A 16,778-nucleotide genomic window follows, 5' to 3' on the forward strand; every position below is an offset into this window, starting at 1 on the left:
TGTGCCGCAGGGACTCGCAGCTTAGGCGGTGGGCTTACCTCAGAATGAAACCAATCTGTTTAGCCCACACTCCTCCTCTGCAAAAGGCTCCATTTTGTCTGTCCATAAAGTTAAATGACATTTTCCTCTGGCCACCCTAATGCCATGTCAAGTACCTCTAGAGATGTTGCAGGCCGACCCAGATGTCACTGCATGTGTGTGTTGAGTGAGGAAGAGACCTCTGACGGTGGAAGCAAACACTGAGATATCCACACTCCAACCCTGCACTGCTCGAGGGGTCCTGCTGCTATTAGAAGACAGCTGCTCTGAAAACATCAGTGGTGAAGGCAGTGGAGATTTGGGAATATTGCACTTGAGGGAAAGCTGTACTCCTCTGTAGAAATGAGCCAGTTAACGTGTTTAGACACGATAACTGATGAGGAGCACTGAGACAGCTATCTGTGGTAGAGTTTTCCTCTCTTCCTATTTTTTTTTTTGTAGCTGTGCTGCTGTAACATGAAGCTACAGAATGAGCCGTGAAAGTAAATTTTGAACAGAACTTCACCCACGCGCACACCAAATGGCTTGTCATTCTGCCATATATGACTGACAGGATGTTCCTTTTTAGCTTGGAAGGACAGAGTAACACTTCCACACAGTTTACAGTCTATCTACTGTATTTAGGACTCTAGTTAGATGCCAGAGTTTGGAGCTGTGTCCAAACATAATCATGTTATTAGCAAGATGTGTCCCGACCGCTACCCCGCTGTACCCCACCCGGTCTTTCCTTCCCTGTCTTTCTCACCATCTCTTCTCTCTCTGTCACATACATATAAGCTCCATCTCTCTCTCTGTCTATCTCTCTCTTCCTCAGTCTCAACCCTTCTGCTCAGCCCAATTACATATGCATCTATTCTTGCCACTCCACACATTTCCAATCTTCCCCGGTTAGCTACAACAAACATTACATTTACATATTGATTTCGTAGTTTTAGTCAATGTAAATATGCTGTCATTACAGTAAATTTGAGCTTCTGTTAACATAAGCTCGTCCAGATCTGTGCAGATTAAGGCTGTGATTGCATAATTAATGTGTGCTCTACATATTAATTCCCCCATCCCTCTTTTCCCTGTCAACTCTTCCTCTTTTCCTTGGGTTCTGAGCCCTGATTAAGTGCCTGCTTCGGCCTTTAAGCCTCCAATTGATATTCAGTCTCACCAACCCAGCGTTTGCTCAAAACGCTACTTAACCTCACAGCTTATTGTAAATGAAGCTTCCAAAAGTGGATTCTTCCCCTCCTCTCTGCGTGAAGCGCTCAAAGTGTCTGCTTTTGCAGTGTTCACAATGTCTGTGTCACCACTGTAAGCTACTGAGCAAGCTACAGTGCAAGTCCTGAAAATCTGCTCTTTCAGGGCCTTTTTGGACCGGTCACACCCCCACTGCTAAATCTCCGCTCACAGTCACATCAGTAAATGGTAAATCAGTGGTTTCTTACCTACCTATGAGCACTTTTTTCCCCTTGGTACAGCACATGTGGGTCCTCAAGGATTGAAAGGAAAAAAACTTCACTTGAGATTGTGTTATTGTTAATAGTAGTTTGTTTCTGCTTCTTCTGCTGCACTTGGGATTGCCACAGTGGATCTTATATTTATCCACATGTTAATTTGGCATATTTTACACCGGTGTCTCAGACTGAACGGTCTGCCCATTAAAAATTGGTCCTCCCTGCCTCCACTGCACATGTGTTATTTCGGACCTCAGCAGCTCGTCTGAGACAGTGTCTCTTCACCCAAAGCGATCAAATGGATTAATGGGTTTATTAACCATCAGACGGCAAGGTAAAACCTCTTAAATCTTTCTAAAGTCAGTTTTAAGCCCCAGTCACACAGCGCTAATGAAGGGCACCAAAGTGAAAACTAAACAAGAAATCTGGACTTAACGTTTACTTTGGGAGACATCGTTTAACCGTCCTCCAGCTTCATTCCTGTAGCTGGCGCTTCGTCAGAATTTTCAAATTGTTGAAAAATATGACCGAATCCCGACGACAACTTCAATTCTTCCGTATTCCGTTTTTCTTTCTGTCTTGATGGTTCCTCATCGTTTGCATAGTTCCTGTACCATCAGCACTCCATTTGACTGCCGTTCAACTTCGTCCAACCTCACAAGTCCGACGTCTTGCACAAACATTGACGATATATGAATGGGTCAATAACTAAAGATCCGACGAGTTGCACGTGACTCCTCCACGTGTGGGACGAAAAGCAACATTTTCATACAAAAACAATAGCGGCAAGAACAACTACTACTACTTTAACTACTTATACACGTTCCAGCTGTCTCTGGCTAGAGAGGCTGTGCGCCACAACCGGCTGTGCGCACGTTCGCATCTCTGTGGCTGGAATGTGCATGAGTGTGCACACATGTTGTTCTGAAGACAAACCTGTTGTCAAGACAACCAGATCTCACACCTGCAGGTGCTGTGGAGAGCGCAGAAATGATCACAGGCTGGCACTCGGTCTGATACCCACTGTCAAGTCATGTCATCATGAATGTTTTGTTTTGATTTTGTTTAAAGCATCAAGGTCACGCGCCATTCAATTCATTTTTATAATGTTAGTTTCGGTTTTTCTTCATTCTTTTATGCGGAGAAGTGCCTGCTCATTCGTCCACTTTTTCTCGCCGATCTGTGACTTTGTGACTTTTTCCTTCGTTCAGCTATCGCCGTGTGCTCGGTCCCTTAAGCATAAACGAGGCCGTTTTAAGCAGAAACGAAATGATACTCTGACATTTTGAAATGACCGACGCGCTGTGAAAGCATCAGCTAGCAGTTTGTGTAGTTGCGGCGCTGTGATTGCTTCCTCCGTCTTTTATGATGAAATAATGCTGAATTTATGAAGAAATGATTGTTGTACAAAAACTTAAGATATCTGTCGCTGAGATAGATGATGACTGGAGTGCAGTTTTAAGCAGAAACAAGGTGATAATCCGTGAACTGTGGTTAATGATGCATGCGCATTGAAGGCATGGTGGACTGATTTTTAGGGGGGACCGTTTGGTTGGCGACACCAGATGCCCAACCAAACACAACATCAGATTTACGTGGAGAATGGGGCACCTGTGGTTTTGAACCTTCTGTTTTGGAAGCAGGTGCACTAATTACTAATTATTAGTTTCTGCCGGTTTTACTAGTGGTGTTATTATAATAAATTGCCATATTATCTTTTGACACCGAAGTACACACAGATAACCCTTGAACATTTATATTATTTCACTTTAACAATGCTGTCATTTTGTATCCATATGTTAGTACTATGATGCACATACTGATAACCTTTGACATAATTTTGGAACATTATGATGCTTCACAATATGTAGGTCCAGTAAAGTTAAAATGCACCTGTAAATCATTTTGATATGAATGGATTAGGGGTACAACAGATCACAAAACTCGAGGTTTGGATGGGATTACAGTATTTAGCTATGGATCAGCCCCACCAAAAAGGGCTGGGGAAGATGGGGAACAAATATAACTTTGCTTCCTGAGAAGTGCACCATTTTGGAAGTGTTAGGAAAAGTAGTTTTTTTGTTTGTTCATTTGTTTGTTTTTGAAGGTTTTTCTGCAGCTCAGCGGACTTCCACCTACAGATGAGGACAAAATTATTAGCACCTATGAAATTTTGATTTCAGAATTTTTCAAAGTGCTTCTTTTTACTGAGCAAGAAATTTTCAACACAGCATTTCTAAACATCCAAGATTGATTTTGGATGCTTACATTATTTCATTTTGCAGACAGAAACAAAAACTGCCAGGGGTCAAAATTTGAGATCGGCCAATTATCGGTTGGGCCATTTATTGCCATTTTTGCAGATATCATATCAGCCATTTACAGTGCATCCAGAAAGTATTCCCAGCGTTTCACTTTTCCCACATTTTGTTATGTTACAGCCTTATTCCAAAATAGAGTAAATAATTTTTCCCCTCAAAATTCTATTCACAGCACCCCATATTGACAACATGGAAAAAGTTTTTTTATTTTTGCAAATTTATTAAAAATATGAAATTAAGAAATCACATATACCGTATGTAAGTATTCACACCCTTTGCTCAATACTTTGTTGATGCACCTTTGGCAGCATTTACAGCCTCAAGTCTTCTTTAATATGATGCCACAATCTTTGCACACCTGTCTTTGGGCAGTTTTGTCCATTCCTCTTTGCAGCACCTCTCAAGCTCCATCAGGTTGGATGGGGGGCGCGGTGGCACAGCCATTTTCAGATCTCAATGTTCAATTGGATTCAGATTTGGGCTCTGGCTGGGCCACTTGAGGACATTCACAGAATTTTCCTGAAGCCACTCCTTTGATATCTTGGTTGTGTGCTTAGGGTCATTGTCCTGCTGAAAGATGAACCGACCCCCAAATCTGAGGTCAGGAGCGCTCTGGAGCAGGTTTTCATCCAGGATGTCTCTGTACATTGCTGCATTCATCTTTCAGTCAATTTTGACTAGTCTTCCAGTTCCTGCTGCTGAAAAACATCGCCACAGCATGATGCTGCCACCACCATGCTTCACTGTAGGGATGGTGCCTGGTTTCCTCCAAACATGACGCCTGGCATTCATGCCAAATAGTTCAATCTTTGTCTCATCAGACCAGAGAATTTTGTTTCTCATGGTCTGAGAGTCCTTCAGGTGCTTTTGGCAAACTCCAGGCAGGCTGCCACGTGCCTTTTGCTGAGGGCTGGCTTCCGTCTAGCCACTCTACTATACAGCTTGTTTGGTGAATTGCTGCAAAGATGGTTGTCCTTCTGGAAGGTTCTCCTCTCTTACAGAGGAATGCTGGAGTTCTGACAGAGTGACCATCGGTGTCTTTGTCACCTCCCTGACTAAGGCCCTTCTCATCCAGTTGCTCAGTTTAGATGTGCGGCCAGCTCTAGGAAGAGTCTGATGGATCTGAAGTTCTTCCATTTATGGATGATGGAGGCCTCTGTGCTCATTGGGACCTTCAAAGCAGCAGAAACATTTTTGTACCCTTCCCCAGATTTGTGCCTTGAGACAATCCTGTCTCGGAGGTCTACAGAGAATTCCTTTGATTTCATGCTTGGTTTGTGCTCTGACATGCACTGTGAACTGTGGGACCTTATACCTTATATGTAGACAGGTGTGTACAACCCCAATTCCAATGAAGTTGGGATGTTGTATAAAATGTAAATAAAAACAGAATACAATGATTTCCAAATCCTCTTCAACCTATATTCATCTGAATACCACCACAAAGACAAGATATTTAATGTCAGACTGATAAACTTTATTGTTTTTGTGCAATTATTTGCTCATGTTAAAATTGATGCCTACACACGTTTCAAAAAGCTGGGATAGTGGTATGTTTACCACTGTGTTACATCACTTTTCCTTCTAGCAACACTCAATAAGCATTTGGGAACTGAAGACGCTAATTGTTGAAGCTTTGTAGGTGGAATTCTTTCCCATTCTTGCTTGATGTACGATTTCAGTTGTTCAACAGTCCGGGGTCTCTGTTGTCATATTTTGTGCTTCATAATGCGCCACACATTTTCAGTGGGCGACAGGTCTGGACTGCAGGCAGGCCAGTCTAGTCCCCGAACTGTTTTACTACGAAGCCACACTGTTGTAACACGTGCAGAATGTGGCTTGACATTGTCTTGCTGAAATAAGCAGGGACGTCTCTGAAAAAGACGTTGCTTGGATGGCAACATGTGTTGCTCCAAAACCTGGATGTACCTTTCAGCATTGATGGTGCCATCACAGATGTGTAAGTTGCCCATGTCATGGGCACTAACACACCCCCATACCATCACAGATGCTGGTTTTGAACTTTGCACTGATAACAATCTGGATGGTCTTTTTCCTCTTTTGTCTGGAGGACACAATGTCCATGATTTCCAAAAACAATTAGAAACGTGGACTCATCAGACCACAGCACACTTTTTCACTTTGTGTCTGTCAATTTCAATTGAGCTAGGGCCCAGAGAAGGCGGCAGCGTTTCTGGATGTTGTTGATGTATGGCTTTTGCTTTGCATGGTAGAGTTTTAACTTGCACTTGCAGATGTAGCGACCGAACTGTGTTAACTGACAGTGGTTTTCTGTAGTGTTCCTGAGCCCACGCGGTAAGATCCTTTACACAATGATGTCGGTTTTTAATGCAGCGCCACATGAGGATCGAGGACACTGGCATTCAGTGTTGGTTTTCGGCCTTGCCGCTGATGTGTATAAAGTTCTCCAGATTCTCTGAATCTTCTGATTATATTATGGACTGTAGATGATGGAGTTCTTAAACTGTTGGGCTATTTTTTCATGCAGTTGTTCACAACGTGGTGATCCTTGCCTCATCTTTGCTTGTGAACAGCAAGCCTTTTGTGGATACTCTTTTTATACCCAGTCATGACACTCACAATTAGTGTCCCCAGTTCACAAATGCTTATTGAGTGTTGTTAGAAGGAAAGGTGATGTAACACTGTGGTAAACATACCAGTGTCCCAGCTTTTTTGAAACGTGTTGCTAGGGATGGGTATTGATAAGATTTTATCTATCAATGCCATTATCGATTCTGCTTATCGATCCGATTCCTTATCGATTCCCTTATCGATACCTCTTGTGAATTTTGTACTAAAAGTAGGCTTTACAGGTTTTCTCTGTATTTCATTGAGTCTTAAAGTAAATAAATATGAAATTCGTCACTGTATCCTTGATCTCTGGACATAAATAAAAATAAAAACGGTGTTTCGCTTTGAAGTTATTAATTCCGACTGGACTCTATCGTTCTAACTTGACTCGGCAGAGAGCCGCGCAGCGTTTGGAGCTGTGTGAACAGAACGGAGGACGATTCTCGTTTCTTTCTCACAAGACAGGAGTCCCAGTTAGTAACTTTAATCCGCACAAAAGTGACTCACGATTTCACATATTCAGGGATGAAAGTGGTGAAAAACAAAAAGCTGAAACCCAAAATTACCCCCCAACACCACGTGCACGAAAATGTTTGAATTCTAGAAGTTCTGAAATGCAATCTGGGATTATTCCAGACAGCATCCATTTAGGGTGAGAAAAACCCCCAACTTTCCTTATTCAAATTTATTCCAGTAGTATTCTGCTCTTACTAGGATGCAGCAGTTTTCTAGTTTGGCAGATAGTTCTGGAGGAAATCGCTGAAGAAATTAACATATTGAAAATATGGTTTGACCGAAACAAACTGTCATTAACCTTAAATAAGACAGGGATGAAATGGAGGTGTAAGAGTCACTAGGTGTTCACAGGAAACACTTATTTATTTCTGTATGTATGTATGTATGTATGTATGTATTTATTTATGTATGTTCATTGTTAGTTGGTTTTATATTTTCTGTTTATTCAGGTTCTTTTTGTCTCTTTCTCTAAAATTGTATATAATCATTAGATTAGTTATTATTACTATTATTGTTGTGCTTGCTATTATTAATATATAAACAAAAATAAATTAAAAAAAGATTACAATTTGTAATACATTTGACTCTTTTACGACAACAAACGCTTGACAGCTGCAACTGCTTCATGCTAATTTTAACATTGAAAATGCCATAGACATGCTAACATGTTAGCATCTGTCCCGTTTTTGTTATAAAATACATCTATCAACTGTTTCAGAAGACCATAACAGGTTGGTTTAACATAAAAAGGGTAAATAATACTCACAGCCATTTATGGTTTTAGCGGGGGAAAGTGAAAGAAAAAATTAATCAGCGAAGCAATGATCGAAGCACTGCTTTGATTGGTTCAAGGTTCAAAGCAAAGCCGCGCTGCTGAAAAGTTGATTACAGACCCGCTGCAGGGTCTGTAATCAGTGTACAGAAATTATAATTTTCCTGACAAACACCCCCAATAACAACGGCCTCTCTGAAGGACCGATAAGGGAATTGTTAAGTAAAAAGGTTATTGATGTCAGTGGATCGAATCATTTCTTAACGATACCCAAAAGGAACCGGTTCTCGATACCCATCCCTACGTGTTGCAGACCTCTATTTCGAAATGAGTAAATATTTGCACAAAAACAATAAGGTCTATCAGTTTGAACATTAAATATCTTGTCTTTGTGGTGTATTCAATTGAATATAGGTTGAAGAGGGTTTGCAAACCATTGTATTCTGTTTTTATTTACATTTCACACAACCTCCCAACTTCATTGGAACTGGGGTGGTACCTTTTTCATGTCCAATCAATTGAATTTACCCCTGGTGGACTCCAATTGTAGAATTGTGGACTCCAAGCTGTAGAAACATCTCCAGGATTATCAGTGGAAACAGGATGCACCTGAGCTCAATTGTGAGCTTTATGGCAAAGGCTGTGAATACTTATGTACCCATGATTTTTAATAAATTTGCAAAAATCTCAAACTGTTTCCATATTGTCATTATGGGGTATTGTGTGTATAGGCAAGGATGCTGGCAAAGTGATTGGGGCGCTCGATTTTGGTGCAGGAGGTCCCCAGTTCAAGCCACACTTTTGCCACATTTCTCCGTGTAATATGGAGTTTCATCAGGAATGGTATCTGGCGTAAAACCTGTGCTGAATCAACATGCAGATCCACATCAAATCTGCTGTGGTGACCCAGAGTGAAAACAAGGGAGTAGCCAAAGGGATTACATTTTTTATTATGGGGATTGTGTGTACAATTTTGAGGAAAAAAGTGAATTTCGTAAATGGACTGCATTTATATCGCACTTTTCCATCTGCATCAAACACTCAAAGCACTTTACAAATAATGCCTCACATTCACCCCGATGTGAGGGTGCTGCCATACAAGGTACTCACTACATACCGGGGCAACTAGGGGATTAAAGACCTTGCCAAGGGCCCTTAGTGATTTTCCAGTCAGGCTGAGATTGGAACCAAGGATCCTCTGGTCTCAAGCCCAATGCTTAACCACTAGACCATCACATTTCCATCACTAGACCACCCCTAAAATTTCATCTATTTTGGATAAGGATGTAACATTAAAAAAAATGTGGAAAAAGTGCAGCGTTGTCAATACTTATTTTTGCAGTGCTCAGTGTGGGGACTCACTGGTCACAGAGTTCCACCTTCATGCCAACATTTTTAATAAAAAGATTGCCAGTTAGCGACTTTAGTATTCTGTGAAGCCAGAGCATTGTGTAATGACACCTCAGAAGAACAGAGCACAGCAGAAACCAGTGTCTCTGTCCACCTGAGTAGGGCTGGATATCAGTCAAAAATTTTCGATACCAGTACCAATACCGATACCTTCACTTCAATACCGGTTCCTGAACGATACTTTTTTCTATACCAATTTTATTTTAGAATTTTAATATCAACAACATTTTATTGAGTATTAAAGTAAATAAATATGAAATTGGTTACTGGATCCTTGATCTTTGGACTTAAATAAAATCTACATGGTGGATCCTTGATCTCTGGACATAAATAGAAATTAACAAAATTTGTAGTTTTTGTCAAAAGCATTTCCTTTCAGACATTTTGGCATGAATGTCACTTCATACCTCTGAGCTGAACTCAGCCAGCTGCTGCACGTCAGCGCAGGATGTCTCATTTTGGGAGGAAAAACGTTTTGATTGACTGCAGTTTTTTGTTTGTATTACAACTTTGGAAAGAGGTGTCATTTGATTTAAACGGTTATTCACTTTGAAGTTATTAATTCTGACTGGACTCTATCTTTTTAATTTGACTCGGCAGAGAGCAGCACAGCATTTGGAGCTGTGCACACAGAACAGAGGATGATTCTTGTTTCTTTCTCGCAACAAGACAGGAGTCCCAGTTAGTGACTTTAATCTGCACAAAAATGACTCACGATTGACAAATTTTCATGGCTTTGAGAGGGGTTAAGAAGCGGATTTGCTACTTATGAAAAGCAGCGAAGCAATGAACCAATGAAGCAGCGAATCGTAGCACTGCTTCGTTGGTTCATTGCTTCAAAATTGAGCCGTTACAGAAGCGGTTGATTGCAGACCCGCTACAGGGTATGCAATCAACGTAGAGAAATGATAATTTTCCCGACAAACACCCTCAAAAACAGCCGCCACTCTGAAGGTCCAATAAGGGAATCATCAAGTCTTGATCACATGATTAACCTCTGGGTACCAGAACTTGGCATGGAAAGACGAGGCATGTTTTGATACTCTGTTGTACCAAAGCATTTCGGTTGGTGCCTCAAAAGAACCGAAGTTCGGTACCCAGCCCTACACCTGAGTGAAAGAAAAATAAATAAATAAATAACCCCATCAAAATTCTTCATTAAATAATCCAGAGCTCCTCCTGTGTCTGTAGCTGCTGTTACATTCAGAAATTAATGGTGTATTTTACAGTTTGTAGGCTTCGTGTTTCCAAAAGCTCCAAGTTTGCTGTAAGGAGAACAAAACGGCAAAGACAATGTGAGTCATTTGGGGGGCTTTACTCATTTTCACATGAAAAGTTAATAGTTTTCTTTGGAAGTGTTTGCAAACTGTACAAACTTTTTAGTTTACAAAGGATCACATGATCCTTTGTAAACAGTAAACTCCAAACGCTCGTTAAAAAGCAGCGGAACAATTTAACAATCTTAAAGGATCATCTTCACCACACAGCCTCAGTGAAACAGGAAAATTTGAAAAACTGAATCAGGAAGTTTTTCATCCAGGTTTCATCCTTAAAAGAATAGGTTTTGAAATCATATCAGTTCATGTTCAACTCTTGTTCAAATAAAACAAACAAGGTAATGCAATCTCACCCAAAACTGTTAAGATGACAGAAAAATTGTGCCTGCTTCACTGGATTAAAGCTACTGTGTGTCATTTTTGAAGATGAGAGTAAATGCTGTGTCCATTAAATATTAAATATAATATTAAATTAAATTAATAATATTAATAATATAATATTATTATTTCAAATCATCCAAGCAATGGAACAACATGGTTTTCTTTATGGTAAGACAGAGGCTCATCTTAAAATAAGAATTCTGTCTAGTTTGAAGGCACATTTTGATTATTCAGTGCCTAGGCATTTTGCTAGTTTTGAGAATTCTAACCAAGTAAATTTCTTACCCCATTGGCAGACTTTTTGCTGAATAAAAGACAATTTGGCTGGATTTCAGATTATGTGGCTTATTTTGAGAGGGACAGTTTTTGCAGTGTAGGTACAATTACCTTTTCCTCATGCGTCACTTCTTAGCACCTTGTATCCTCTCGTCTTTGGCTTCATACTGTTGTCTGTCTTCCCGAAGTATCCTGTACTTTTCAAGTGTGTTTTGTCTCACCCCTGCAGCCTCCTCTTAAAACCCCACAGAAACAAGCACACATTACCTAGATGTTTCTGTGTAGGCTCTCAGTTGTCCAGGTGGTTTCCATAGTAGAGAAGCTTGAATCTTCGACTGGACTGGGTTGCTTGATGCGAGGATGTTTCGCTTCAAATCGCAGAAGCTTCCTCAGATAAAATTCTTGCTCTGGTAGTCTGACGTCTGTCTTGACTCTTGTAGAGAAGAATAAACAGCAGCCACAAAAGCTGGAGTTTTAAACCTAACCAGACCCCTCCTACCGAGAGGCTGACTGCTATAGGCTAGTGACTAAACAATAGCTCTAATTAGCAACTATTGTGCTCTAGTTAGCACCCTCCTAATAACAGGGCAGCTGTCCCTCCTAATGATGGGATGGACGCCTCTCCTGATGGCTCCCTTGACGACTCTCCTGATGACATGAATGATTCATTACCATGAACAAAAGACTGAAACTGCTTTGACCTGAGTACCCCATTGTAAACAGGGGACAAAGCGTGTCTCAGACCCCCTCCCTGGTTAGCTGAGGAAGCTTCTGCGATTTGAAGCGAAACGTCCTCGCGCCAAGCAACCCAGTCCAGTCAAAGATTCAAGCTTCTCTACTATTACCTAGATGTCCTCCATTGTTTGTGTTTGCGTCACGTATTAATCGACGTCACGGCAGTTTCGTGCAGCCGTGCCCTGACAACCCCGCTCACGTTGAGGAGGCATACTACGGTTCTCAATTGTAATGAAAAACAACATGCTTGGTACCACACTGAGTAGAGTTGAGCCGAGCCGATTATTGCTAGAGCTATAATAATGGAATTTTTGTCAGACAACCCACCAAAACTGAATTCAAGCCACAGTATATTATGAAGCATGGCGGAGCAAGCATCATGATATGGATGTTTCTCATACTATGCTGTCTGGCCTATTTATCACATACCAGGGATCATGGATCAGTTTGATCAGAATACTTAAAGAGGTTATGTTGCCTTATGCCAAGGAGGAAATGCCCTTGAAATGGGTGTTTCAACAAGACACCGATCCCAAATACACCAGCAAGCAAACATTATGTTGTTTCTAGGTCAACAAGATTAATGTTATGGACAGGCTCACCCAATCCCGGGACCTTAAGCCAACAGAAAATTTGTGGGGTGACATCACATCTGCTGTATTGAAAGATATACCGTATTATGTGCCCTGATCATAAAGATTCCAAAAAGTATACGTTGGACTCTGAGTGAATTTTATGAAGTTATGGGGTAAAAACAGCAAAATCAATGACAAAGGTCAATTTCAGTTTGTACAGGGGTCAAAAGTTAAAGTTGCTCTAATTTTGGGAAAAAAATGATGCAAATTATTGGTTGAGCTAATGGATTTAATATGGAGCGTTTTTCAACTTTCATTTTGAAAAATGGCTGCCATGGGTGACATTGAAAATTAATCATGTCTCAATTTCCAGTTTAATTTGGAATACCTTTGGCTATATGTACACTAAATTTTATGCTCTTATCACAAAATGCACAATTCTTATGGAAACTTTGGCTAAGCTGCCCTGCTAAGTGAAATGTAATGTTGGATTTTTTTAACTGCTTTGTCCTTGATATTTTAACTTCTTCTCAAATCACATTTTATGGCACTGTTTATCCACTTTAAGCATTTGAAAACTTTGATGGGTTAGCATTATTTCCAGAGTGCACTGAGGGTTAACGACTTGAAATGTTAAGCATGGTTTACACATAGACGGTTTTGTCAGTAGGTAGTACGTAGACTGAAGTTCGCGGTAGTTCCAGCTGTTTTCGCGGTGGAAAGGGGCGGAGCATTTCGCCGGCGTTTTGACCACCGTACTAGCCGCAAATACGCGGATAAAACGCAGCTAAATCCGCCGAATAAAGCGGCGTTTTGACACCGTAGCATCCGGCACACGTCAGGCAACAGGGGTTAATACCCAGTTCTATCCTTTGCAATTGCAGGTTAAGACGCGCAGCGGTATTCTGCTGCCGCCGATAATGCCCTGTGTACTGCTGGATTTATCCAGGCAAATCCTGCGTTACTCCAGGAACTTTTGCATATAGGCACCTCCCCCAGAGTATAATAGGCTGAAACAGCAGGAATACATGCCTGTCACTGCAGAGGGAGGGAGATCATACTCAGCCTTTTCTTCTCTTTCCTCTTTCCTTTTCCCCTCCTCAACGTGTTGCTCGTCTCCACCACAGGGCTACCCTCTGCTTCTGAACCAGACCTCTTGGTAAGTCCTTGCCACTGCCAGTTTTTTTTTAGGAGGCATACTGGAGCTTCTCTGCAAAAATATCTGGAGCTGGCCGCGAGTGAGAGGCCTGCATGCAGCGTGCTAGCGTTTTTATATTGACCGCCGCCTATTGGCCGTTTGGAACGCTGTTAACCGGGAGGTGGCGTTTAGAATGGCGTACTGTCCGCTAGCGCCGCCATTTTGTCTGCCTCTGTCGCCGGTTAAAACGCCCTTGAGGACGCCGATGTGGGCTCTGTTGCCATTTTACACACCGTTGATTAGGGATACAACGCCGGCCGCCAATTACGGCGGTGTAAACTGCGGCACTACAGGAAGGGGCAGGATGAAACGGCGATTAAAAAGTATCAAACGCCGTTGTTCTCGTTGTCTCCGTCGTCACGCAAATTCTCCGGGAGCGCTCCCGGAATTATTCGACATGTTGAATAATTTTTTCGACGATTCCCGGTGAAGCCGGAACTAAGCTACGCCCCCTAGTGCCGGCGTTAACAACGGCGTGTGATCCTTAAGATGGCCAAAAACTCTTCCGAAACGCTTCCGGGAGCTCTTACCGTCTATGTGTAAATGGGGCTTTAATCATTCAACCAACATTAGTCAACAAATAGAGAAAAACCTACTCATGTGGTTAGTTTCTACTGCATTGTGACATTGTAGAAGGTTGTTTTTAATGCTGGTTTAGAGTTTGTACTTAGCAGGGTGTTGAGACTGTAGTTTTTTTGATATTTTAATTTCCATGTTTATTTGCAGTAGGAGCAGACTTAGAGATTCCATGCTGTTACGTTGCAGGTGGAAATAGTTATTGTAGCCTGCTGTGCTGAGCACATCTCTGACCAGGCTTGTTAAGACACAACTAGTGAAGTGTGCGCCTTGTCTCCAGAGGAGGTGCCAAACTCCCATTGGGCCGTCAGGCTACTCCTACAAGTTTCAGCTTGCCCACAACTCAGTCAGTATTAGGCATAATGTTTTTTTTTTTCTTTTCTCATCATCTTCACTTCATTATGCTGCCTCTGACCTTACATTTCAGTTTTTGGCGTTGGTTTTACTTATTTTTAATACATTTCCCTTCATTATAGCAGTTTTCTTCTTATATTAACTTTTGCTTTCCTCTGTCTTTTACAGCACTCTTCAAGATTCATTAAACCAGAATTTCCTCCTGGTTATCAGTCACCGTGAGGCCCAACGAGACTACAGCCTCAACTTTCCTGGCTCCAGAACCATACAAGAGGTCAGACGTCACACACTCTCACAAGCGCCACTAGCTTAGCTTATGACAAGCTAAAATTGGACACTCTAGTTTTGGTCGAACAACTTTCCACAGTTTCTGGGGATTCTGTGTTAGTACGCGCCCGCTGACGATGTGCTTGATGAATTCCTGCGCAAAAAGTAGTTCCCAGATAATTGTGATATATTCCCGTGAGATAATGAGTATATCTCATCTAAATCAATTCTAAAATTTGCCAGTAATAAAATTATAAAGAGAATTGAAGTTTTAAGAGTGGCCATAATAAATATTTAAGAAACTTAAAAGTTTATGAGCATTGTAAACATTGACACGATGGAGTTTGATGCAGAAGAGTTCAGAAAGATACGATTGGAATGTTTTGATTACCATTTACAGTTGGCAATGAAAGACTTGGGTGTTAACTTTGTGTTAAAGTCAAAACAAGAAGCTGCACTGAAAGAGAGCTATCTGGGAAGAGACACATTCTGTGTGTTGTCGCTCCAACTAGAGCGGCACGCTAAGCAGTTTCGCGAAAGTAGTCCGGCGAGCTCAATCTGCGGGCGAGCTATCCCACAATGCTAAAATAGCAGAGATGTCGGTCCAGTGAGAGCGGTACTCTGAGCAGGATGGTCAGACGTGAACATGCAACACTGACAAACAAAAGCCCCGTTCATATTTTAACTGAAAGAAATAAATCTTCCTGAATGTTGCGTTGTAGCATTATGCGTGAATAGTAAAAGGGGCTGTAAAATCACACCACACACAAGCTTGCAAAGACTCACCTGCAGATTCTTGGATACATATTTCATGGTACCAAGTTCTGGTTTTCCTTAACAGTTTTCATTCCATTTGACAAATATTGCCAGGCTGTCTCAACCACTGATTCATTATTCATTGCAAATGATCACATTTCCGAGCACATAATTACTGTCACAGCTGTGCTTTGCTTTATACCCCTCTTTTTCTCCCAGCTCCCCATCTACAGTCTATCTGTCCCACTCTGTCTCAACACTCTAAGATAGAATCTAAATGACTGAACAATGTTTGATCTAGGCACAAAATTGAACAAGGCAGTTGGTTCATTTTCTTCATCTGAAATTAAACAGTAGATTTGTTAGCCTATGAAACATTTGGAGTTTCCCATAGTGGACCTAGTGTGAAGACTGTACATCTGTTGCACTACCGTTACAGCAATTCTATTTCAAATGGTGAAAGCATCAATTTGTATTCATGTATTTGCTTACTGACCTTCCTTGGTGTGTGTATTTCCATGCCAGTATGTGGCTCTGTGTCAGTTAAAAGTGCAAACAAATTATTGTTTTGTTCCATTCAGAGAAGGCGACCTGAGCAAGCATTATTTATTATTCACAGTAGATAGCTTACTGTCACAGATGATAGAAAACCAGATCCTGAAACACTGATCAGGTTGGATAGATTAGATAGTCTCTTGAACATATATATACAAGGAGTAAAGTAGTTTCCTTTCTCCTGTGTGGTTCTGTGTATCTATGGTGGCCTTTGGTGTCACATTTAAACCAGTCCTGCATGGCTGCTTTGAGATCATCAAATCTCACTTCCACTAAAATGCTTTTTCACATTTGCAAACAGGTGGTTATCAGTGGGAGCTAGCTCAGGTGAATAGAGTGGGTGTGGCTACACTTTCCACACTCCTGTACTGCTGCCATGGACATTTGTTTGATTTGGATAATGTCCATGTTACCTGATGGGGAAAAAAGTGTCTCAGTAAATTTTACTGTCCTCTCCACTTTCACAGCTTGTATTTACAGGTCAGCATAATACTCATAATTCCTTGTTGCACAAAGTGGTAATTGGCAGTGGTGGGCACAGTTCAGCTAATACGATAACCGATAATTATCTAAGCTAATGATTTTGTCAGTGGGTTAGCTTTTCAGATAACTTTTAAAATCATCAGCGGCCTAATTATCTGCCGATAAATTTAGTTCTAACTTTCCGTCCACTAACATTTTTTTTTGCTGGTAAAGTGAGCAAAGTTTAAAGTGGAGATGACACTTAAAAAAT

General features: G+C 41.2%; 1 protein-coding gene across 2 annotated transcripts in view; it reads left to right on the top strand.

Moving 5' to 3' along the window:
- Positions 1-16,778, top strand: part of faf1 (Fas (TNFRSF6) associated factor 1) — a 205,743-nt gene that overhangs the window by 61,783 nt on the left and 127,182 nt on the right. For both annotated transcript variants that reach the window (XM_034179711.1, XM_034179712.1), the window contains exon 8: positions 14,636-14,741. In XM_034179711.1, the coding sequence (XP_034035602.1) occupies positions 14,636-14,741 (106 nt within the window). The remainder of the gene's footprint in view (positions 1-14,635; positions 14,742-16,778) is intronic.

This window comes from Thalassophryne amazonica, chromosome 10 (genome assembly GCF_902500255.1).
Source record: "Thalassophryne amazonica chromosome 10, fThaAma1.1, whole genome shotgun sequence".
In the NCBI taxonomy this organism is placed as follows: domain Eukaryota; kingdom Metazoa; phylum Chordata; class Actinopteri; order Batrachoidiformes; family Batrachoididae; genus Thalassophryne; species Thalassophryne amazonica.